The sequence below is a fragment of the Myotis myotis genome, unplaced genomic scaffold, assembly GCF_014108235.1.
Source record: "Myotis myotis isolate mMyoMyo1 unplaced genomic scaffold, mMyoMyo1.p scaffold_m19_p_2, whole genome shotgun sequence".
In the NCBI taxonomy this organism is placed as follows: domain Eukaryota; kingdom Metazoa; phylum Chordata; class Mammalia; order Chiroptera; family Vespertilionidae; genus Myotis; species Myotis myotis.
Window position 1 is genome coordinate 166,779,326 of NW_023416324.1, and position 24,971 is coordinate 166,804,296.

The window sequence follows — 24,971 nt, forward strand, 5'->3', positions numbered from 1 at the left end:
CAGACCTACAAAAGCCAGAGGTTTTTAGAAAGCTTCCTCATTAGTTCACTAGCATTTATCTGGGTACATATCCCTCCTCTTTACTATTGAGCGGGTGAGAAAGCTTGTTTCAAAGAGAAGCATCCCAAAAGCAAAATAAATTAATTAGTTATGCCTAAGTTCTTCACTTGTTTGATTCAACAAACATCAATGTAGCCCTGGTGCAGGGCTAAATGCTGTGGGGGAAAAGTTTATAACAACAATAGTAGCAGTTAACATTTAAGTACCTATTGTGTCAGGCATTGCACTGTTTTACCCACTTTAGCTCATGTAATCCTTAAAACAATCTATGGGACAGGGATTATTATTATTATTATCTTCATTTTATAGGAGAAGGCATAGCAGAAAACTGGACTAATTTCTTGGTCTAACAAAACAGTTTGTGTTCTTGGCCATGGGAACCCAGGTTAGAAAATAAACAAGGTACTATCTAAATCAGGGACTGTGGGAGAGAACAGATGGATATCGGAGAATTACCTTTATTTCTAAGAACCAAGAAGCCTCCTAAGTGTTTGAGTCAAAAACCTCATAAACACTAAAAACACCTCTGAGATCCTATTCTGTCCAAAGGACTGACTTAGATGGAACCTGCCTTGTCAAATACGAATAACTTATTTGCAAAAACTATGTCTTTTGACTTACCACTGTGCACCAGATTCTGGCACTCTGCCTGGCAAATAGTGGATGCTCAAATTGTATTTATTGAACGAGAGAGAATTTCACCTAGTCATTCAACATACATTGGCACCTGGAGCAATTCATCCTGTTTCCCCTCCCCCACACCCACACCTACACTTTCGTTTCTCTAGCTTTATATTGGAGCAGGTTGAATCTTATTAACTTATTATATGTTAAGTTGAATAAGCTGTTATCCAGGAAAATTAATTACCTAGGGCAAAGGTAAGGGATACTTTAGTGACTAATTAAGGTGTCTATACAGGGGTGGCGTGGGCACTCTCATTTTTGAGGCGCTCAATTCTATCTTACTCGGCAACCTATTCGGAAAAGGGCAGAAGACTGGTTTCATAATCCTTAAGGCAGGTTCCTTCACCATCTAAAGACACGAGGGTTCTTGAGATGGAAACTCTCCCATAGAGATGTACTCGCCCAGGACACAGCCCTTAACATCAGGTTGAGGAAGGCTCCCTTCTCCTAGAATGCTCTTGGCCAGCCCAGCCAGCTCCCCAAGGGCGTGGAGGTAGAGAATGAATAGTCCACACCTCGCACGTCTGCCTGATCACAGATTGGCAAGTGGCATAGGCGCGCAGACCTCTGTCATTTATTTTTCTTTCCACTGGGTGCGCTGTCCCTTTAAATGGGGACGCTGGTGCTGGCTCCCTAACACGCGAGCCGGCAGCTTGTTGATTTCAGAGCTGGTGAATTTCACATTGTTTCCACTTCACTTTCCTCGCCCCGAGGGAGGCTCGGTTGGCGCTCGGGCCGCGGTCGCCGCTGCCAGCGAGGGCCAGGGGAGGGCAAGGACCTGCAGGACCGGGGCCGGCGTGGGGCGCAGGAGAGGGTGTCGGGGCCACACGCGCACTCGCGCTGCAGTCCAGCTCCTTCCGAAGCCGGGACGCCCGGAGCGCACGGAGCCGGGACCGCCCGCCTAGGCGCCCGCCTTCCAGCCCGCCCACGGTCCCGGCCGCAGCCCGGGAGCCCGCGAGGGGAGGAGGCCCAGGGGGCGGGGTGGGGGGCGGGGGTGGGTGCCGCTGCCGCCGCGGAGCTGCTGCTCGGCGCGTTTTGCATGAAGATGGCGGCTCCCACCGCCAGCAAGGCAGCCTCCCTGGGCTGCAACAACAAGCCGACGTTCCCGGAGCTGGATTTCAGGTCCGGCGCTCGGGTGGAGGAATTGAACAAACTCATCCAAGAATTCACGAAGCACGACCAGCGGGAATACGACGACCAGAGAGCGCTGGAGATCCACACAGCCAAGGATTTCATCTTTTCCATGCTGGGTAAGGAGGCAAAAGGGGGAGGTGTGGATGCGTGTGATGGCAAGCGGGGTAGAGCACCCGTTCCCCCTTCTCGCGCTCTCTTTCCCTCTTGGTTTCTTGCCCAGAGCCGGGCGCCTGGGCTATAACCATCTCTGTGCCGCCTCTCCTCCTCTTTCTCCGCTGCCAGCACAGCTGCCTTATCTCCTCACCTTACTCTACTTTGCACCGGGTGCCTTTTCCCCCCGGTTCACTGGCTCTTTTGTTAATTGCTCACCGGCTAGGACCGGTGGGCAGGTGAAGTGTTCAAGGAGAAAGGTATCCCTGGTGGGGGAAGCCCCTGGAAGCGGCGCGGTTCAGGTGAGACGCGGCGGCGCCTTTCAATGAAGGGATTTGACTCCGGAGGTTCGGACCCGCGCCGAGCCTTGGGTCAGCTCCCGAGCTTGGGACGTGGGGTGAGCTTGGGGCATGGGGATAGCTTGGGGCTCTGGCTCGGCGCCCGAGCGACAAGTTGCTTCTCTGGTCCTGCGGCGGGGCGCTGTCATGCCAAGCCCTGGCGGCCAAACTTGTTGGGTGTTCCCTAGTAACCCGCTCAAGTAGGCTGGGCGCCCGGAGTTGTTGCAACTTCGATTTGCAAAGCGACTGCCCTTTGAAGCGGTCGGAAGCATTTCCGGTGCTTCCCTAGGGTTCTGGCGGAGCTCGGAATGGCTAATTCCCTCCCCCAGGGAGCGCCAGCCCCTCCTCTTTGTGTGCTGTCAGTGCGCTGGCCCGGAGAGGTGCCCTGAGATTCGAACCCGGGAGACGTCCGGGGGCGGGGGGCGGGTTAGAAATATGCCGCCCACTGCTACCCCTTAACCCGGCACCGACGGGTCCTTAAACTGATTGTTGAATGGTGAGTTGAGTAAGAGAGCCTGGCCTGGGAGACCGCGCCCCTCCTCAGGTGTCCCGTCGTTGGGATTATTGCTATTGATCTTGAGTGTGAGTGGCCGCTGCTGGGAGCCTCCCTCGTCACCTGCGGCTCCACCAGCGCCGCCCTGCCCGGCACGCAGTCTGTGGCCTGGCGGGGAACGTCCCGCAGAACTGGGATCCCAAGTGTGGCGCTGCCCTAACGCGTGTCTCTCCCTGTGCTCTCTACAAATACAGCCTCAGCCAGTTTTCCAGGCAGTGGAAAATTTGATTGAAGAGGGAGACAGAACCCTTGCCTTTCTCCTGCCGTCTCCTGGCATTTCTGCCGGCTGTCTGTTGCTGGTTCTGCCCGGAGTACCTTTTTTCTTCTCGGTTTTCTTCCTCTCCGCAGCTCAAGTGTGTGTGTGTGTTGGGAGGGGGGGGGCGGGGGGTAATGCACATTGAACGTGTGGACTCTAATAGTAGTGATGCGTTCAGAAGTTGGATAAAGCATGTTAAAACTTGGGGCTGCATTTTACCTTTTGGTCCCCACTCCCCACGTGTATCATAGATGGTGTATGGGGTTGAAAAGCTCCCTGTTGACATATTCAACCATTCGGCTCTTTAGATGAATTGAGTATGTTTTTATTTTTTTAAACCACACTCCTGCATGTGGGAGTGAGCTTCCAGAGGGCAGCTTACAAGCTTACAAAGCTACCAGATCTGAAAACCAGCACAGTGATTGTCAGGAGGGCTGGGGACACACCGAGTGGGTTCAGAGCAGTTATTTAAGTTGCTTAATGATGGTCTTTCTCTTTGACATAAATAATGCCAGTCTGCCACTGTGTTGTAATAGCCCCTGCATCAGTTCTGATGTCTCCTGCCCTAGGTGCTTCACTAGAAAGAGATGCTGGATCACCAGCAGTCAGGATAGTCTTGAAACAGAAAATGGGAGGATGTGGGGAGGGGTAAGTTTAAATGCCTAGCACATTAGGAACCTCTGTGTTAACCCCACAGCTGATACACTGACTTAGCAAAGCCTTTACCCAGGTATGTCTAATTCCTGGGTGCTTAATGGCTTGAGTGGCATTGTGTTGACAGGTGAACTAAATTATCTTCTATTCCTTTTTACCCATTTGACCTTGCAAAAGGCAGCTATCTTGTTCCCTAGGGATTTGATAGTTCCACCTGCCGGAGACAAAAAATTGGGAGAGTGTGTCATATAAGCCTTTGGCCCCTCTGGACACTAGGAGGCAGATGGCCAAATGAGCTTGCCGGTGTGTGGTGCTGCATTCATTTGTGAGTTCCTTGCTTTCCCTTAATGAGGTGCTGGCTGCTCTGGACGACTGGAGGTTTGGAGACAGCAAGGGTCCCTGTGTGGATTTACTTTTTCTAAAGCGGATTTTCGCTTGGCTGAAAAACCAAAACCTCTTTTTGTGCACTTTGTCTCACTTGCCACTGCCTTGAGTCTCTCATGAATATGCGAATGAGGTGTCTTAATGACCCTCAGCTTGTTAAGGTGCCACTGGGTGGCACCAGGCCTTTTTTTTCTTGGAGATTTTTTTTTTAGCGGGAGGGGTGGGTCCTCTTGGCTTTGTTCTGCCTTTGAGCTGTACCTGAGGATTGCCAGCAGCTTAAAGACTTTATCCCCTCACACGGAATGAAATGGCAGAGCAAGCCTCTTTAATGGAGCTGTGGATGAGCTTTCTCTGCTTTTTGGCAGTTGAAGTCACTCTTGAGCCACTGTTACGTATGACTGTTAGCCCCGGCTACAGCCCCCCCCCCCCCCCCAGCTTCCAAACCTTTTTTTGTTTCTAATTTGGAGACAACTATATGCAGAAGAGCAAAGTGGTGGTAGACATTTGTCACACTCAGTGACCTTTCAGCAGCAGCAAACTCCACTGCCCTGTCCAAGCTGGGCTCCGCATGGACTGTGCAGTTGATCTGAACCTGCTGGTGGTCACCGTGTTCTCCGTGGCCTGTCCTGACAGTCTCTGTTTGTACAGAGATTCTAATTCTTTCGGGGGCAGGTCTTATCTGGAATCAGCTAGACTCCTTCTTTCTCTACATCTTGGTCTTTGAGGAGAGTGGTTGCTGTTATTATCTGGTTAATATTTGAGAGCCCAGATTGTGTGAGAGGCTGGCCATGCATAATACACACCATTTATCAAAATTCAGGGAAATTGCCAGAGTTCATTAATGTTTTAATAATATTTAGTATTTGCATAATGTCTCTGCCAGCTCCTTTGTTATCTTCATCCTCTGGCGAGGCTGGTTGGAGACTGGTTGTGTCCCCACTGAAGAGATGCAGAACAGGGAGTATGCAGAAGTTAGAGAAGCCAGGCGGGAGACAAGCAGTCACTTGGGTTGCCTACACTCTGAATGGATGGTCAGTACCACGGCATGGTTGCTAGAGTAGCTATAAATGACTGCTTGCCTTCTCGATGCCAGAAACTTCACACAACCTTAGGAGTAATGTTGAAATTTACTGGGGTTAAGAATCACCCAGGGCCCTATGGCTAATAAATGGTAGAGATGTTGCTAAAACATATATCAGCCTGACTGTGGACGTGTTCCTCTCTTACTTGAGACTCTTCATAATAGATGCATTAAGACCAGAGGAAGGTCTTTGTTTAAAAATTATTACTGCCTCTGCTTTCAGGATTTTGTTTCCGATTTCAGCTATAAATTTTAGGATGATCCACGCAGCATCTAACGTGATTTCTAAAGCCGTCTGAGTTGAATTATTTTATTCAGCAATAAAATTACTTGTTTGAATTTCTGGTTAAGAAAATGATGGCCGTTATAATAAAATGTTAAAATCTGTGCCAATTCCACTTTGCCTCTTGCTGGCTGAGCAGTCTTAGTTCTTCCACCTACTGAACATGGATAACAATAAGGCATCATTTCAGAATTACGTGTGAATGTGAAGTTACTTTGTAAACTGAAAAGGAATGTATACATGATTTAAATATTTATTTCAAGAAATGGGCATTATTAGGAAATCTAGTGAACTTAATCTAGAATTATAACTCAGTTTGCTATCAGAAAGACTATGGAGTACAATTAGAGGCAGCCTAGGAGAATATAGGCTCTGGCTTTAGAGGGCATGATTAATTCTAACATGCATTGCCACTTGTTAAGCTCATACTGTGTGCCCACCATTGTGCTAGTAGCTACTTTGCATAAATCCATTAGCTCATATAATTTTCTTCCTACAGCTTTGTAAGGATAAAAATTATCATGCCTGTTTTGGAGGTGAAATAGGTGAATGAGATATTATCTCTTTTTTTAAGGTGAGACACTGAGGTTCAAAGAGGTCTAGTTCTTATGCCAAGATCACTCAGACTTTGAATTTGAACCCAAATTCTCATGTTCCTTCCACTGTAGTAGAAGTCAGTTTCCATGGCTTTCGGTTCAGACAACTAAAAAGGCCCCATTCCTTGGGGAATGAGGTACCCAGTAGCTTACTTGGCCTCTAGAAGCAGGGAAGGTTACTCTTTGTCTACCTAGTCCTTTCCCTCTCTTACTTTCATGCATTTAACAAATATTTACTGAATGTTATACTGCCTACAAGCAGTATACAGGGTCCTAAGGACAAAATACTGAGCCAAAACGTTGAGAAATTCATATGGGCCTTTGGAGACCCTTCTCTCTTTTCTGGCCATCAACTCAAGGAAAATAGTTTTTCTGGCTCTTGTCTTTTTTCAGGCCCGTACATACCACATGCCCCCTTCTAAGTTCTAAACTTACGGTGTGGTACTTGGAGCACTGCCAGACAGACCTACCATATATTTAGACACCTTCTGTATTTTCAGAGTAGGCCATTTTGAAGTCCTGTCTTTCTAGTTTTTGAATGGGACTTTTCTCTTAATTCATTCAGCAATATTTATTTATTGAGGGAATTTATTGTGAACCATTGCTTTATGGGCCTCCAAGTCTTGACAAGTTCCTTAGAGTTCAAATTGCTAATGTGATGTGTCTGTATAATGGACAAGATCATCTGTGAAGTCTGTTCCATCTCCGACAACAATATGTATCTAGGGCAGGGAGGTGCCTCAGAACATTTATTTTTGCTGCTAGTTTGGGTTAATTTTAATTATCCTCCATAGCTCTGGGCAGTTGCTGTTCTTTGTCCTTGACAGAAGAGCCTAGAATTGTTGATGATCCTCGTTTTCCCTTGATGTCCTTGTTGTGTTGCCCATTGGATAATGCTTTGCTCTAGATTAGACTGGGACCCTTCTGTATTCACAGAAATGTGAAATTCTCTCTTGTCAAACTGAGAACTCATTATTGAATGTTAGCTCTTTAGACCAGCGGTCGCCAACCTGTCAGACAGACCTCACGGACCACCAGTGGTCCACGGACCACTGGTTGGTGACTGCTGCTTTAGACCAAGCATGTCAAACTCACGCATGCCTCATTTATTTGGCCTGTGTTAGCCTTTGAGTTTGACATGCTTGCTTTAGACCACCAGTGGTTCACAACCTGCTGGCCCTTTAAATACAGTTCCTCATGTTGTGACCCAACCATAAAATTATTTTCGTTGCTACTTCATAACTGTAATGTTGCTACTGTTATGAATCGTAATGTAAATATCTGATAAGCAGGATGATCTTAAGCGACCCCTGTGAAAGGGTCGTTTGACCGCCAAAGGGGTCACAACCCACAGGTTGAGAACCACTGCTTTAGACTCCCCTGGAGCTTTTTAACAATTAGGAATCTCTGGTCCCATATCGGATCCATTGAATCAGAATCCCTAGCGATTCCCAAACTGGCTGGTCAGCGCTCTGACACCCTGTGTTAGCCTTACTGTTGTGCATTGCCCATTCAATAGAGCTGCTCCTAGCACAATGAGCATGATCCCAGTTGACTTTCGAGACTAGAATTAGGCTGCTGAGCCTAACGAGCAGATATGTCTGCTGGCTCCTGGAACTGGAGTTCTTGTACCTGGGACAGAGGTGGGCGGGGAAGCATAGAGATTGAGATCATTGGAGTGTACTCTGTTTCAGAGGTTGTAATAGGTGTTTATGTCACTGTGTTATTTAATCATAACCATAATGCTTAGAAGTAAAGAACTATATGGAACCATAGGAATGAAAAAATTCAGGAATTTCCTAAGTTTCCCAGCAAGTAATGGCACAGCTGAGACAGACTAATGGAAACCCTTGCTTTTAACAATTTGACACTAGTATTCTTGCTCTCAGGAGTGGCAGGAGACCTGGATTCTAGCCCCAACTCTTCCAGTTACTTGCTGTGTGACTTTGGGCAAGTCACTAAACAAATTCTTAACAATGTCACTTAACAATGGCGTCTGTTCTGAGAAATGCATTGTTGGGTGATTTCGTCTTCATGCGAGCATCATAGAGTATACTTACAAGAAAACTAGATGGTATAGCCTACTGTACACCTAGGCTATATGGGATAGCCTGTGGCTTCTAGGCTACAAATCTGTATACTATGTTACGGTATTAAATACTATAGGCAATTGTACTTGTGTATCTAGACATACCTAAACATAGAAGAAGTACAGTAAAATACGGTATAAAAGATAAAATATGGTCCTCCTGTATAGGGCCCTTACCATGAATGGAGCTTACAGGACAGGAAGTTTGCTTGGAGTGAGTCAGTGAGTGAGTGGTGAGTGAATGTGAAGGCCAAGGACATTACTGTACACTACTGTAGGCTTTATAAACACCCTACACCAGCATGACCACAAACACATGAGTAATGAAAATGCATTGCACTAACATGTTAAAACAGCTACGATGTCATTAGGTGATAGGAATTTTTCAGCTCCATTATAATTTATGGGACCACCATTGACTTAAACGTTTTTATGCAGCGCATGCCGACCTACCTCATGTATGCAGGTACATTAAATTCTGAATCTGAAAACTTTTGTGAAGTACAAAAAAGTACATTTCTGAGGTCTAGTACCAGCTCTCTTTTGTACTGTGTGGGGTGTGTTACCCTGGATAAAGTCTCCTAACCTCTTTTGGGCCTCTTTTTCAATGATAGAAAATACAAAGATGAAAGTAAAATCACTTCCAAATTTTAATTACGTTAATATTTGATGTACATTTTTTTAGACATCTGTGTTTATAAACACCCTTACACCCACTCATTCTCATGTGCATAAGGTTTTACATAACAGTATTCATATTGGATGTGTGCTTTTTTTTGTCAATTTATGACTGTGCTGTCATCCACAACACTTTTAAAAAGAAGCTATAACTTGAAACCTTCTGAAAGATGTTTTCCTAGCTTCTCTCATTCCTCTTTTATCCCAAAAGAAGACATTGTTCTGGAATTTAGAGCACATTCTGTGATTTAATAATTGAGGATTATGAATCTTCATATTGGTGACTTCTGAAGGTTTTACCGTCTTTTCGATGTCATCTCCTATCTGTGTCTTTACATGCTCTGCATGGTCACAAAACACCACCATATTTTTCACTTTCTTCCTGTGCTTTAGGCTGTTTTCTCTATCAGGATTTCTTAACCTGGATCCATGGTAACAAGAGCATAAACCCTGTGAACTTGAATGGGAAAACGCTGCATCTTTATTTTTATGAACTTCTAACTGAAATATAGCATTTCCTTCCATTATAACAGTAGGTAACAAACCATAGAAGAACCTATGTTTTTTTTGCTTTTGCTGCTTACAGAAACACAATACTTTCACATTAAAGCTGTTACTATGATTTGATATCTCAAATGATTTATTGCTGCTTTGAAATTATGGTGGCTATTAGACTTGCTATTGGATTTTATTTACTGCATTCATAAAGAATCACATGGAACTCTATCACAAATTTATTTTTTAAATGCATTTTGTGTTTCACTTCTATTTATTTTTGAAGTCCTGTGTAATTTTATCACATTAATTTAAATACACTTATTTTTTGCAGGGGTTCATTGGCTTTTCCAGTTTGTCAAGACCTGTCACAGAGGCAGTTAAATCTCAGCTTCGAAAGACGGCCTTCTGACACCTTATCTCTACTTTCTTTTTTTTTTCTCCCAGTTCAAATGCCACTTGACTCATAAGATTTCCTCTATCTCTCCAAGTGGAAAATAATTTACCTTTCCTCTGTTTTCCTAACGCCTGGACCCCTTTTCTATCTCTTAGCACATTCTTTCCCATGCCCTAGGTTAAAGAATCCCTGGCCCATTGATCTTTGCGGCACCCATTGAGGTCATGTACATAGTAGATGCTCACAGAGTGTTCAGTTACTTGATTCACTTTAAAAGAGCCCTTCTGTGTGAAGCTTATTTCAGGCTCTTTTTAAGGAATGAGCACTTTCTGATATTGTCTCTTTATGATTTTCCTTTTCTGTTAAGCCATGCTATTTCATCTTTGCTGGGGTCAAGAGAATCTTAATCTGATCTTATATAGTAGCGGAGTTTTTTTCTGCATTCCAAGAATAATGCCCTTAAACTTACCATAGGGCAATTTGAGAAATGTCCCAAGTGATTACTATAGTTTGTTGACTGAGAGCAGTAAATAGTAACTTGGGGCAATGTCCCTTTCTTGTAGACCCTGACTTTTCTACCACACAAATACAGGGTACTCGTGGTCTGCATGCCTACATGTGAGGCCTTGCAGAGACAGTATAAGCCATATTTCCCATGGAGGTGTTCCATGTGCTTACCAGTCCACCTGCAAGTTTTGAGTTGCCTACTCTGGAGTTCAAATTGTAATGATACGTGGAGAGCGGCCACAGTGTTTGGACAGGTTCAAGCCTCAGACTAATGAGAGGGCACAGTCCTCTCATTGCCACGTGCAAGTCCCAGCTTGGAGGGCAGAGCCCTCCCAGTACAATTATAGCCAACAGCTATAGTTGTAAGCTTGAACCTATGTGCCTGAGTGATGTGGGCTTGATAGAGTTCAGGTGCATGTAATTGAGTAGTATTGAAACCCATGAGAATGTTGTAAACATCTTGACCATTCATTTACTTTGCCTCGTGAAATCTGGCTATAAAATAAAGACATGGCTTGTAGTCCGTGGCGCTGTCACTAGCTCTCCATCAGAGAGGACAGCGTCCCACCCAGACCCAGCTTTCTTCTCTTGTCTATCTTTTCTCCATCCTTCACCACCCCCTCTCAGGGTCACTGAACCTGGCTGAGCTGGCTCAGCACATAAGGCGCCCTGGGGCTGAGTATGCCATGACCGTGCCGGCTCACCACAATGATACTTCATTATTATAAACTACTATTACTTGACCTCAATAACTCACCTTTGTTCAGTGCTTTACAGATTATACATATTCACATCTGGTATGGCATGGTATCATTCTTTGGACAGGCCTTTGAGAAAGGTTGTATATGAACTATGAACCCACATTACAGATGGGATTAGTTCTGAGACTGATATGACAGTTGGAGATTGTAGAGTAAAATGTAGAATTGGACTCCGCCAGATCTGCGTGTCTTCTGTTGCAGCACACTGCCTGCCAAGAGCTTGTAGGCTTTTTTATCTTTCGTGGGTTGCTGGGGTGTGTCTGTATTCTCAGACAAGGCCACGGTAGCAGCTTTCATTTCTCTCTGGGGTTTTCTACCTTCCCCCTGAACCACAGGTATACAGCCCTTGAGGCTGCCGGATGGTGGAATGGGTAAGTACATGCCCTATAGGTATGCATTCTCCACATCTGATTGTTAGGCCCTGCCCAACTGGTTCTTAGAGTCCCTGTCAGTTTCACAGTGGACTTGGGTAAGCATTTGCCAGCTGAGTCATTTCTTTAAAGACAGCCTGTAATTATGCTATTATGTGAGGCCCTCTCTTCAGGAAACAGCTATCTGTTTTTTGTCCACTTAAGTGCCTTTTCATGAATTCCCTCTATACAAGATAAAGAGATAGATAACTAGGGCCAGTGCTGCTATGCATAAAGGTGGCATGGGCAGTTGTTGCTCAAATTGTTTATTTTTTATATTTTTTCCTCAATACAAGAAGCCATGATTACTATTTTTGAAATGAGTTAAATCAGTAGTGAGAGTTGGTATAAGTCTTGTTTAGATTTTTGTTTCTTCTAACAATTATTTGAATATCTACAATATTCATGGAATGTCGTTAAGCATTCACTCTTTAATTCATTTATTCATTCAACTTATATTGCAGTGCCTGTCATGTACTGGTGCAATTACTGTGCCTCAATTACAAGATAGGCGCACAGAGTGGTGAGTAAGAGAAGCAAAGTCACTATGTCTATAGGACTTCTATTCTCTGGGGCAGTGGTCGGCAAACTGCAGCTCGAGAGCCACATGCAGCTCTTTGGCCCCTTGAGTGTGGCTCTTCCACAAAATACCAACTTCCGCACATGGGCCACGAAGTTTCAATCACACTGTACGTGCGTGCCCGCACGTGATATTTTGTGGAAGAGCCACACTCAAGGGGCCAAAGAGCCGCATGTGGCTCGCGAGCTGCAGTTTGCCGACCACTGCTCTGGGGGAATTCAACAAGGTTTAAGCACACAAATAAATAGGGATGTGTGCTATGAAAAAAACAAAGCACAGAGTGTTATGATGGAGGATAACTAGGTAGGATGGAATGGAATGAAGACCGGTAGAGAAGACCTCTTTCAAGAGACATTGAAATGGAAGGCTAAGAAGGACCTGGCCATCTAAAGACGAGATGGAAGAGTATTCCAGGTAGACAGGGCACCATGTGCAAAGGTGCTGAGGTGGGCTTCAAGCTTTCAAGGCTGCTTGAATGATAGCAAGTCTGATTTGGCCTTACAGGGAGGAATGGTCTATGTTCAGATTAGGCCCAAGGTGGAAGGAATGGGCTGTGTGCCTTGGCATGTAGTGACCTTCTTGCAGGTGAAGGTTTTCCATACCAGGTGGGGCCACCCTTTGCTTGGCTGTTGTTCAGGGCATTCAGGGATTGGTGGGGAGGGAAGCAGAGTAGGAAGGTTGGGTTACGGGTCCTCAGAAGGCCCTTTGTAGTCATGTGATTCTCTGATTTCACCTGATTGTCCCTGGCTAGAAACTGAGTGCTGTATTAGATGACTTATGGGTCAAACAGCAGTTTTCATGGGGTAATAAGACTTTTATCTAGTTTTCCACAGTTTACAAAATACTTTTATATGAATAATCTAATTTTGACTTCTCTCAACAACCATTTGAAGTAGATATTATTTTATCTATTTTAACATAGAGAGAAACTGATGGTCAAGAGAAGTTAAGGTCACCAAAAGGTCGAGGTAGGATCAAACTCAATTCCTTTAAAGGTTACCCCAAATTCTCTGTTATGCTAATTCTAAGAACCTTCTTCCCTACCCACCTACTCTGTCCCAGGGTCCAGAGAGAGGCAGGGAAGATCTGTAGGAAGAACCAAGACAACAGATTATAAGTCTGCACGTGTCTGTTATTGGTATTGAACTTGTAAGCACTTTTCTAGGCTGCTTCAAGATCACCCTTTTAGCAGCCGCAGCTGTTCTTACAGCAGCTGCTTGTGTGGATTGTGATTAATAAAGGAGACTCAACAGTTGGTTCTTTTAACTGTGCCCTTGGTGTGGGCAGCCTGTTGTCATACAGGCTGTGGTTCTGATTTGGAATAACATAAACCTACTGGCATCAATGCCCAAGGGGCTCATAGTCCTGTTGTGAGAAGGCATGGTTCATCCAGATACGAGCTGGTGAGCCAAAGGCCCACCAGGGACTGGACAGTTAAGGAAAACGACAGTGGTGGATAGCCCCTACTGGTTTTTGGGTTCAGAGTCAAGGACACCTAGGAGTGGGGGAAAGGGGGTGTGCTGGGGAATGAGATCAACTTTTACATCTTTTTTTCTAAAAGGGGTCACTGCTCTCAGCCCCTGCCAGCTGTTCCTTCACTGCAGTGGCATTAAAACAGGTTGCCAACCCCACTTCTGGAGTTTCTGATTGAACAGGTCTGGGACCCAAGAGTTTGTATTTCTACTGAGTCTCCAGGTGATGAGCTGCTCCTGGTCTGGAGCCCGCCCTTTCAGAACCATTGCTTAAAGGGGCCAGGACTGATAGAACTTTGGATGTTTTAAGAGACCCGATTAATCTGGATATTTATGGAAAATCTCCAGATTTTTAAATATTTAGAATAAAATCAAATCTTAAAGGAACACAATGTGGTGTAAAACTACAGGTTACACAGAACACTGTGGCTGTCAGAATTTCACCTCTGATCTGAATACTTTTAGGGCAACCTTGTACTGTCTACTCTGGAGATTGAGGCCCAGAGAGGAGCTGTGGTTCCGTCCATAAGCATACAGCTAGTTTGGGGCAGAATCATAACTGGAACCTAGGTTTCCTGTCTGTCTGCCAAGTGTGTGTGAGCGTGCGCACTGGTGTTAGCGCTAGCATACTGTCTCCCAAATAATTCCCTTTGAATAGAAAACGATGTAACTTTGAAAATAATAGCCACACTAGGCACAGTCCTTAGTACGTTATACTTTATGTATATCAACTGAATTAATCCTAACACCAACCCGATGAGGAAGGGTTATTCTTTCTATTCTTACTTACTGATGAGACTTCCAATGCATAGAGAGGTTAAGTAATTTGCCCAAGGTCACAGAGCTATTGGTAGACTGGGGATTTGAACCCAGAAAGTCTAGGTTCAGGCAGAAAACAGCAAATAACTACGAACGTTATTTTTTATCATTTAAAACAAATCCTTTCCCCCTGCAAAATGGAAGTCATGGATAGGAATGTGACAATTTTAATCCTGCTAGGAAATTTGGAAATTAGTTGAGCAGAGTTCCTCCCCGCTCCATTTTACAGAAGTGGAAACTGAGGCCCAGAAAGGAAAGGGGATTTGATCATCCTGAACATTGATCTTGCTTTTGGGCTGGTGGAGATGAGGTAAATGTCCAGCACGTAACTGCTTCCTGAGAAAGCTGCTTGTACCTGAGCCCATCCCCTCTAAAGAGTTTGCTCCCCAGGGAGGGCAGCCTGGGTTTGAAGCGGGGGTAGTCCCTCTGAGCAGACTGTACTTCAAGGTAAAAAACAGGCCCCCTGCTCCAGAGCTGCCTGTGTAGTTTGAGGTTCTCTGTAAGACAAAGCATGCTAAATAAACAACCCCATGGGCACAGTGTGTTTCTGGTCTGTGGTGTTTGCTTTTGTCTTGATTGTTCCTCGTCTCTCCCTTTGGTTTCTTTCTGTGAAGTGTGTCCTTTCCTCACACCTGTGCTGTTTTCACAGCTTTGAGGATCACGACGAGTATTTTCATCTCTGAAAATATGGAAGTGTGGACTGCAGGACCCCGGGGCCAACCTGTGGTTGGAAGGAGCTGAAGCTCAGAGGGCTAGAGAGCTTCTGGGACCTGATGGAGAGCCAGCACTACCTTCCCCCCCTGCTGCCGGTGGGAGAGCTCAGCCTGAGCAGGAGTTAGAGCTGTAATAGGATTCAAGCCATTATAGAAGAGCTGAGCCATTGGGGATCTTCCTGAGATCAGTCCATCCACCCATGATTTCACTGGCAGGGAAATTTAACCCCCCAGTGGACGGTGACTTGCTGGAGGTCAGACTGATGGTGGTTGGTGGTAAGGATGACTATGATCTTGGGAAACTCTTCCCCACTGTGTGCCAGGTATTGTTCCAATGGTGCTAGAATCATTAACTCATTTATCTTCAAACAATCCTGTGATGAGGGCGTTGTTGAGGGGGTTGTTACTTTCCCTGGCTTTAGAGATAAGGAAACTGTAGAGGAAGTCACTTGCTCAGGCTGGTGATAGAGGCTGTACTGAAACCTAGGCAGTCCAACTCCATCCCTTCTTCACCTTTCGAAAACCTGACGAGAGGGTGGTTTTTCCTGAGCAGGATGCAAGGGTGATTTCTTTCCCGGGTTCTTGTCCAGATGGATTTGAAGAATGAAGCCACGGACAAAAGGTGGTAGCTGAAAAGGTGGATATTTATTGGAAACAAGTACAGACTCCCACATAGGGAGGGGGTCCCAAAGAGGGTGACCCACTAAGCTCCTTTTTCCTAAGGTTTATAAGGGCTGCAGTTCTTTGTTTCTGGATGCTGCCTTCCAATTGGTAGAATGTTAGCTCCAAAGCCAGACCCCACGTGGTGCCTCCTTCCTTTTCTCCCCCTTCAGTGGTAGAATTCTCTATCTCCTGTGAAAATCTGTTTTCCTCTTTCTCCCATTTGTCAGCATTTCTCTGTCCTCTGAAAGTTTGTTTCCTCTTTCTCCCCATACCCTGTGGCTTTTCCCTATCTTCTGTGAATGGGTGTCTTCCTCTCCTCCTATCCTGTGGTACCTTTTGTTCTCTGTGAATGTATGCCTTTTGGCAGCTCCAAGCCCCAACCAACTATGCCCCCCTCCTCCATGGACCCCCTAATTCCTAAAACTCCCTAAACCTGCCCATTTTACCCCTAAAAACTCCTTTCAGTGAGTACCACTACAATGCCAGACTCTGTGTTGGTTGCAGGCATATAAACACGAGGTGGTGCTAAACCTTGAGGGGGAGGATGGAAGTGTGGGAATAGTGGGCAGCATGGAAAAGATGATGGTTTTACTGTCCTGGAAGCCAGGTGCTAACATGAAACTATGGCTCCTGGTCCTGAGTCTTTCCATTCCATCATTTGGCCTCAGCAGCCCTCAGAGAAAATATTCTCTGGATGATTGTGCTTTATGTTTATTGAAAGTCTTTTGTATGGAATCATATCTTAGCCACAGTCTCTTCATTTTGAAAGTAAGGAGGTGTGTCCTAGCTGCCTGATTGATTTAAGGCTGTATAAAGGTCAGTTGGGCCCTTGATGCTAAGTAAATTAGGGCAGTCTGATGACGCCAGGCTCTCTCCTCCACTCCTCCCCACCCCAAGGTGGGTTTCATTCCAGATTTAGAATGTTTAATTAGAACATAGCTAATGTAGTCTACCATTGTGGGGAGAATGGGGAGCAGATCTTTTTTCAGTGAAAGGCAGAGGCGAAAATGTACTCTTGAGAAAGTTACTTTGAAATCAAAACTTATAAATTGAATTGGGGTTTATGTGAACTAAGGGATCTGCTTCTTTAGTGCTGTAAGTGCCTACTTTTGAAAAGTGAATATTTGTTAAATAACCCTGTCCAGTTGCCCTGCTTTTTTAAAAATAATATGTATTTTTATTGATTTCAGAGAGGAAGGAAGAGGGCGAGAGGGATAGAAACATCGATGAGAGAATAATCAATGGGCTGCCTCCTGCGCGCCCCACACTGGGGATCCAGTCTGCAACCCTGGCATGTACCCTGACCGGGAATTGAACCGTGACCTCCCGGTTCATAGGTTGACATTCAACCACCGAGCCACACTGGCTGGGCCAGTTGCCCTGCTTTTTAAGGGCAGACGCTGGTACTTTGACTTGTCTTAAAGCATTGAAGCACGTCGGCATCATGCTATGAAATCTGTTGCTGGGATGAAATAACTTCTTGAGATCTTGGTGCTGCTCATGATTCAGAGGCTTGAAATTGGAAAGCTCAGAGAAGCCTCATTTCCAGCCTACTGACTCATGGTTTTCCTGCAATAAAATATCAGTGGGAATGGAAACATCTGGAATTGGCAAACCTATCTGAATAACGTAGAAAATCAAGGGAGGGAATTTTTTTCCCCCCACATGAAAATGTTCTTCAAGTGTGTCTTTGTTCAAATAAATTTTAGCTGACATTTAAGTGAACACTGACATGTCAAAATAGTTAATAACAGCTACCAATTGTGTATCACTAATTTACAGAGTGCTTTTTGCAGGTTTGTCTCATTTGGTAGCCTATTCTATTTGGACAGGAACATTTCATGGAATGTTGTGTTTATAAACTGTCCCATACCACAGTCTTGTTACTAGACTAAAACCATTATGGATATGGCATCTGGACTTTAATTCTGAATATACCAATGCCTCTTCCATTTTGTTTTTGTGGATAATTTTTTATTAATTTCAGAGAGAAAGGGAGAGGGAGAGAGAGATAGAAACATCAATGATGAGGGAATCATTGATCAGCTGCCTCCTGCATGACCCCTACTGGGGACTGAGCCTCCAACCCAGGCATGTGCCCTTGACTGGACCCTTCAGTCTGCAGGCCGACGCTCTATCCACTGAGCCAAACTGGCTAAGGCAAGGGAGGGAATTTAATAATCTCTGGTTCTTGAGGAACAGGATTGGTGGGAAATGGTTTTACTAAGTATCTTTGTATAATTCAAGACGAACCAACCCCTGTTGCTGTCTCCTGAATCCCATTCTCTCTCTGCTCAGACAGCCCCCCAGGGATTACTCCTGCCCCTTCACCTGCCATTTTTCCTTCATTACTGATTCCTTCCTAAACATTCCAAAGACCTTGAAGAACCTCCGTGCAACGAGTCCTCTGCTAGATAGTAGCAGCACAATGGGGTGCAAACCTTCATCTTGTTTATGCATGTCTTAGAAGGAGATGGACAATGAAAAAAAAAAAAAAGTACAAATTATTGCCTGGCTGTGTAGCTCGGTAGTTGAACATCAACGCATGCATGAACCAGAAGGTCACAGTTTGATTTCCAGTCAGGGCACATGCCCAGGTTGTGGGCTTGATCCCTGGTGGGGGCGGTGGGGGGGGGGGGGCATGCAAGAGGCAGTAGATGGATGTCTCTCTCTTATCATTGATATTCTATCTCTTTTTCTCTCTCCCTTCCTTTCTCTGAAATCAATAAAAACATATCTTTTTTTAAAAAAAGTATAGCTTATGATCAATGCCTTGAAGGAAAAACCCAAACAAAACAGAACGCGGTGCTGGGTTTCTCATTCCTTCCCCAAATTGACACTGTTGACCATTCTCTCCTGAACTCTCCTCCTCTGGCTTCCATGGCAACATACTTGTCCTATTTTTTCTTCTCTTCCTCAGTCTCCACGAAAAGGACAGACCTATATTCTTTTGTCCAGCCCTTGATGACTGCTTCTGTCTCTTCTCTCCTTATGCTTTTTCCAGTCCATCCTTTTACAGCAGCCTTTCTGCTGCTACCCCCCAAACCTGTGTCCATCTGGACCTTTAACTACCTCTGTGACAGTTCCACTTGGATGTCCCAGAGGTGCCCCAAATCAGGTGTCCAAAGGGAATCTTTCTGCGCTCCAAACGTGTTCCTCCTTAGCAACCACACCACCATTCACAGAGTGCCCAAGACAGGAGCTTTGCAGTTATGCAGCTCTCCCCACCTTCCTATCCCAGTGCTGAGGAGGAACTGAGGCCCGTCAATTCTGCCTCTTTCTTTAGACTCTGTTTTCTTCTCTCCATTCCCACTGTCACCACCCAGGCCAGGCCACTGCCATCTAGTTCCTGGATTACTGCAATAATCTTCTTCCAATCTTGCATCTGTTCAACCCATTCTCCATGCTAAGTCATCTTTGAAATATGCCTAAACCCTCCAGGGCAGCCCATCCTTCTTCACATGAAGTTTAAACTCCTTAGCCTATTTTATTAGGCCTTCAAAAACCCAGCAACTCCTGCTCACTCTCTCCTGCCACCGTTCAGTTTCACCGTATGTTTCTTGCATACCTTATATGAGCTAGGTGCCACGTGAGGTATTGACATTGCCCAGACATTCTGAACATGATTAGAAGGCCTCAGTGCTCTGACTCCTGTGGCCTCTTCAGCCTCAACTCAAACCTCAGAGGCCCTCACCCTCTTGGTTTCAGCCACACTGGCCTTTCAGTTCGTTGGAAATACCACATCCCCTCCCACTGAGGCCTTTTGCTGGAATGTCCCATCCCTTCTGCCACAGCCCACACAACTTACTAACTTCTATTACCTATAAGATCTCAGCTCAGTCAGATCAGTATTTCTTAAAGAGGCCTTTCAGGCTGGCACAGAATAGGGCAGTTTCTCCCAAATGGGCATCTTGGCTTCACAGGTTTCATAGTTGCACTGATCAGTTCTGAATTTGTCATTATTTGTGACTGATGTCTGACATGCCCCATTCCCATAAAAAAAATCAATTATAGTCTATCATGTATCTGTTTGTTGTTTTTTTTTTAACTTGCCTGAAATGTGATTATTTAATAAATATTTGGGAGGGGCTCAGTGAATATGGCTGGTATTGTTGGTTATTTTGCTTTTGTTCTTGAACTTAACAGTTAGGTGGTGAATAGTTTATGATGACGGCCATGTGTGTACTGGGTTTTAAGTTTATACATTAGTGTGTTCAGGAGGCTTCTTTTCCTTTCCTAGTTTCCCACCTCTGCATCATTTAATCAAGGAATTATAAAAATGTGGACTTTAGAAGTTGTCTAGTCCAATCCTTTCCAACTTTTTCTAAATATAAGGAACTCAAATGATAGTGGTTATATTTTTACTGTCAGTTCAGTGGGAAAAAAATAGTAGTTATAGAAAGCTATGAATTTAGTTAATCATGTAAGTGACTTTGAATTTTTTCATAATAGCATCTACATATATTTGAAAAATAGTAGTCTGTACTCATAAGAGACAATGCATGGTGGGCATATGGATTTATAGCATCAATAACTCCATGCCCCTGGGATCTCTATCAGGAACCAGCCTTTGATTTGGGTCTTTGTTACATCTACATCAGATTTAGAACTGGTTACCATGAGCTCCATTTCTTCTGTACATGCATTTGATTTGACCAGCATGGTGTTTTTAAAAATTTAGAGCAAACATTTCAAAAAGTTGGGAGATTTTTCACAGCACCAGATTTCCAGCTTAAAACGTTAGAAGAACTAGGCCTTATTTCCTGTATGGCCCAAATCACCTGGTCTTGAACGGTAGCTGCCTCCTTTACAAATGCCACACTTTTAAGTTTGTCACAGTCCTCACTTATCTCTATTGCTACACAGCAAGTTGCTGGTATGAAAGGTAACAGGCAACTTAATGACTTCACCCCTGAGTGGGAGGCCTCCTGTCCATCTCTCAGAGACTTGTGAGCAGAAAGAGCTGTCCAGAAACCTGGGTCCTTGTATCCTCGCTGTTACTGACCAGCGTGGGGACCTTGAACAAGCTATGTAGCCTCTCTGAGCCTCAGTTTTGTCATGTCACCAACTTGTAATAAATACCTTCTGGCCCCCAGAGAGGTGTTTGATCTGTTGAGGGAAAATTATATAGAATGGAACATGTTTGCTATTAACTACCCCATCTTCTCTTTCCTTATCATGTCTGTTTCTCATGGAGGGGATTTATTATTTTTGTTGCACCTTGATGTTCTGTTAAGAAATCAGGGTGGAAAGGAGAGCTATTGGTTCTCCCTTGCTTTCTCTTCCCACTCATTATGTGGAGGCAGCTCTGCTCCCTTCATCCCATGTCCTCTGTACCTGTGGGGGTCCCACAGCCATATGCAAGCTCCTGCAATGATTCCCAAGGCCCCCAAAGTTGAATTCCGAATATCAAAGACTTGTAGCTTCATTATTTCCTGTTGAAATACTCAGTAATTAGCCAACTGTGGTGTTGCCAAAATCCATGAAATGCTAACAGGACACCAGGCCAGTGTTCTGTAGGCAAAATGTTCGGTTCTGCGTAAATTTATTGTTTGAGAGGAACAATACCAGTGCTTTTGTCCTTCTGAATAGGGAAGGGAGGGCAGACATCAATGCCACAAATAGGAAATACACAGGCGTGTCTGTCTCAGAGGTGAGGGAAGCAGGGTGGGGCAGTGGGAAGAAGGAATGTGGACTTTGGAATCAGGCAGATCTTAGCCTGTGAGGGGATAGCTGTGGGACCTTAGGGATAGCTGTCCTTTCTGAGCCTGTTTTTTCTTTAATAAAACAGGAATAAAAGATGTCAGGGAGCTTCATGGTGAAGGTGGCAGTTCTGGAAAAGCTACTGGGGATGCGACTGGTGCTAAATTAAATCCCATTTATGATTAAAAAAAAATGTGTTTTGTTTTTTAATTTTATACTGTTTTAGTTTTTAAAGATTTTGATGAGAATGCCAACTTCATGAAGTTTAAGGATTAAATTAGTGGGTGTGTAGTATATTAAATGAGCAACATAGTACGTGAAACTGCCTTTCCCATGTTTTTCTGAAAATCCTTTTTTCTTTTTTTTTACCTCCTTGAAATAGGCTTAGTGGGTCAGCTGGTGAACAGAGAAGTGGGTAAAAAGTTATCTGACTAATGGTCATAATGATCTAGTGTCTAGTGTGATTCTTTGTTCAAACATTTGGCTCAACATTTTCTTATGTAGGTAGAATGGAGCTGCTACTGATTTTTTTCCCCCATTTTGTTTTGTAAATAAATGAAAGCTAGATTTTCCAGGAAACGGAACAGATATTTCTTCTACCTTAATATTTTCCCAGACATTTCAGAAAAGTGTAGGATTGACCAAGCAGGACACTTACCCAGTCACTCTGTAAACCCAGCTCAAGGGGCCTGCAGGAAGGGACAGAGCCTACCCACTCCCCGCTCCACAGTGATGGGCTGCATGACTGAAAACCTCTTCTCTGGCTGGATTAGAGTAATTGATGCTTGTACTAATAGTTGTCACTTAGAAGAGAGGGAGATAATTTAGGGAGACCTGACTTGGAAATGATTGTAGTATGTATTCAGGTGTGGGAGAATGTGGAATTCCCACTCTGAAATCTGATGTGGAGTTAAAGATTATACCAATTCTTGCCCTAGCCAGTTTGGCTCAGTGGATAGAGCATTGGCCCGTGGACTGAAGAGTCCTGGGTTCGATTCTGATCCAGGGCACTTACCTCCGTTACAGGCTCCATCCCTGGCCCTGGTCGGGGGTGTGTGTGGGAGGCAACCAATCCATGTGCCTTTCTCACATAGATGTTTCTTTCTGTCTCTCCCCATCCCTTCCACTCTCTCTAAAAATCAATGGAAAAATAGCCTTGGGTGAGGATTAACAACAAACAAGATTGTACCAATACTCTGAAGAATTTAGGGTGGGCTGGAGAGTGGGCACCTGCTGTTGAAATGAAGAAGGTGGGCCCCAGACCAGAGTAAAGGTATTAAGAAGGCACTCTGCTCTTCCAGGGCTCTTGAGAAGTAGAGGCCATGGAGAGTTAGTTCCCTAACAGCCCCCACCCACCACCCAGTTGCCTTCATTTCTTGTTTCTGTAGGACTCAGTGACTGGCGGGTTGTGTAGAGGGCGTTGGTGAACTTGATGATGAATTGGATACCAAAAAGAACCTTGGAAAGACTGAGAAGAGCTTGGGAATGTGTTCTAAGATGCTAGACAAAGAAGAGATTTCTTATTAATGCTTATCTTTCTTCTCAATCTATCTTTTTTATTGTGATTGGATGAGAACAAGCCTAAGGAATCTTTACCTGGAGGAATGGCTGCTCTGTGAGATGGGTGCATCACTATTAAGAATGCTTGTTCCCATTGCTCAGGTGGGAGATGGAAGGATGAGGTGTTGGGTGGAGAGAAGAGGGCGTCTTTAAAGATGGAGTGTTGGAACTTTATCAGGAATAAAAGTGGAAGCTCTAACAACTCTCAGAAAAAAATTAGACTATCCTTATGGACTCTGGGCAAAAGTTTGTAAGATTCTGGCAGCTTTTAGATGTTCTTGGATTTATTGCTCCAATTACCTGTTGCTTCTCTGTTGTGATGAGAGGTAGAGATCTCCAAGATGAAAAAGGCTCTGTACTTGTCTTCAGAGGGCTCAGGTAGAAGGCTGGACAGGCAAGAAAGTTGGGGGGTGGGGGTGGGGACCATGCTCTACTCAAAACTCAGTTGGGGAGGAAAGAATCTGGGCATAGGGAATGCCTGGGCTGGGCCCTGAGAGATTGTCAGGGGAGCCTGCCTCAACAAGGCTAAGAATTGTTAGGGATGTTTCCCAGGTCTTTCAGGAAATGGACTATTGTCCTGTAATGGGTACTTGAGACCCTATTACATCATCTTGAGCAAGTTATTTCCCCTCTCCAGCCTTCACTTTCCCCTTCTGTCAAATGAGGAAATTGGGCTATCTTACTCTATGATTTTAGGATTTCATAAGTAGAGTCATCTTGCTCTTAGTGATATCAAAACTTGCATCAAATTGCTATTCCTTTGAAATTCCTGGAGTAGATAAGGAGATTTGCTGCAGTGATTGGTTTGGGGGCCCTTATTTTTCGAGGGAATGTCTGTAGCACAGTTTCTGGTCTCATTTGAGGAAGTCATGGTGTCAGGCCATGAGACACAACATGTGGGGAAGCTCGGATCCTCTCCTATGGCTTTCAGCAGGATGACTCATTAAGCTCCAGGGGAGTTTGGCTCAGGCTAGGAGGTTGGTAACCTGGCCCCTGCTGCTGCTGGTGGTGCAGAAGCTCAGGGCTGCCCACTCAGCTGCTGTGACTGCTCTGTGGAAGGCACCGAGAGGGCCCCGAGCTGTGTACACCGACAGTGACAGCCAAATATTTTCGTGCAAATTAAATAGCACACCAAATGGGAAATGCATCTTAATCTTCTTTAAATACTTACTGCTCATTTGCCAAGGTTCTAAGTAATGCAATTTCAAAGGTTCAGAGGCGTCTAATACAATTTCCTCCCCTCTGTACATAATTCTACGCCCATTGTGTTACTATTAGAACCATTAGGGAATTATAGAGTTACTTTCTGCTTTGCAGTTGCTGTAACATTAGCCTTGAGTCAGCCTGTACTGGCCATATTAATAAGCAATGACTGAAAATTAAAAAGAATTCAGTAGATTCCTAACTTAAGACTTTTCTGAGCCTTTCTACCTAGAGTTTATGGGCTACTACAGGCAGATAGGCTGATACATGGGGACGTGCTTTGGGTTAGATGTTCAGAGACTCAGTTACTAAATTCGCATCTATAAAATGGGGACAGAACTATCTGAACTCCCAGTCAGTGGCATACTTGAGTTCTGGCTAGGAAATAATTCAAGTCCCAAACTATAAGAGAACATCTATCTATATAAATAAAAACCTAAGCAACTGAATGACCGGTTGACCAGTTGTTATGACGTGCACTGACCACCAGGGGACAGACGCTCAACGCATAGGATCGGTTTCCCTCCTGTGTGGATTGGGCCTGTGGAGATTTGGCTTCCTCCTGTCTGGATTGGGCCTGTGGGAATCAGGCCGAAACTGGCTGACATCCCTCGGAAGGTCCCAGATTGCGAGAGGGTGCAGGCCAGGCCAAGGGATCCCACTGGTGCACAAATTTATGCACCGGGCCTCTAATTTATTTATAAAATCACAGAGGTAGAAAAAGTAATTTGTAGAAAAACAGGCTTAG

At 44.7% G+C, this 24,971-nt stretch overlaps 1 protein-coding gene across 2 annotated transcripts in view; it reads left to right on the forward strand.

Moving 5' to 3' along the window:
* Positions 1–1,398: 1,398 nt before the first annotated feature.
* MB21D2 (Mab-21 domain containing 2) overlaps positions 1,399–24,971 on the forward strand; it is a 122,820-nt gene continuing 99,247 nt past the window's right edge. Inside the window, exon 1 of one of the 2 annotated variants that reach the window (XM_036349080.1) lies at positions 1,399–1,994. In XM_036349080.1, coding sequence (XP_036204973.1) covers positions 1,784–1,994 — 211 coding nt within the window. In that variant the 5' untranslated portion in view covers positions 1,399–1,783. The remainder of the gene's footprint in view (positions 1,995–24,971) is intronic. The other variant, XM_036349081.1, reaches the window with a different exon arrangement.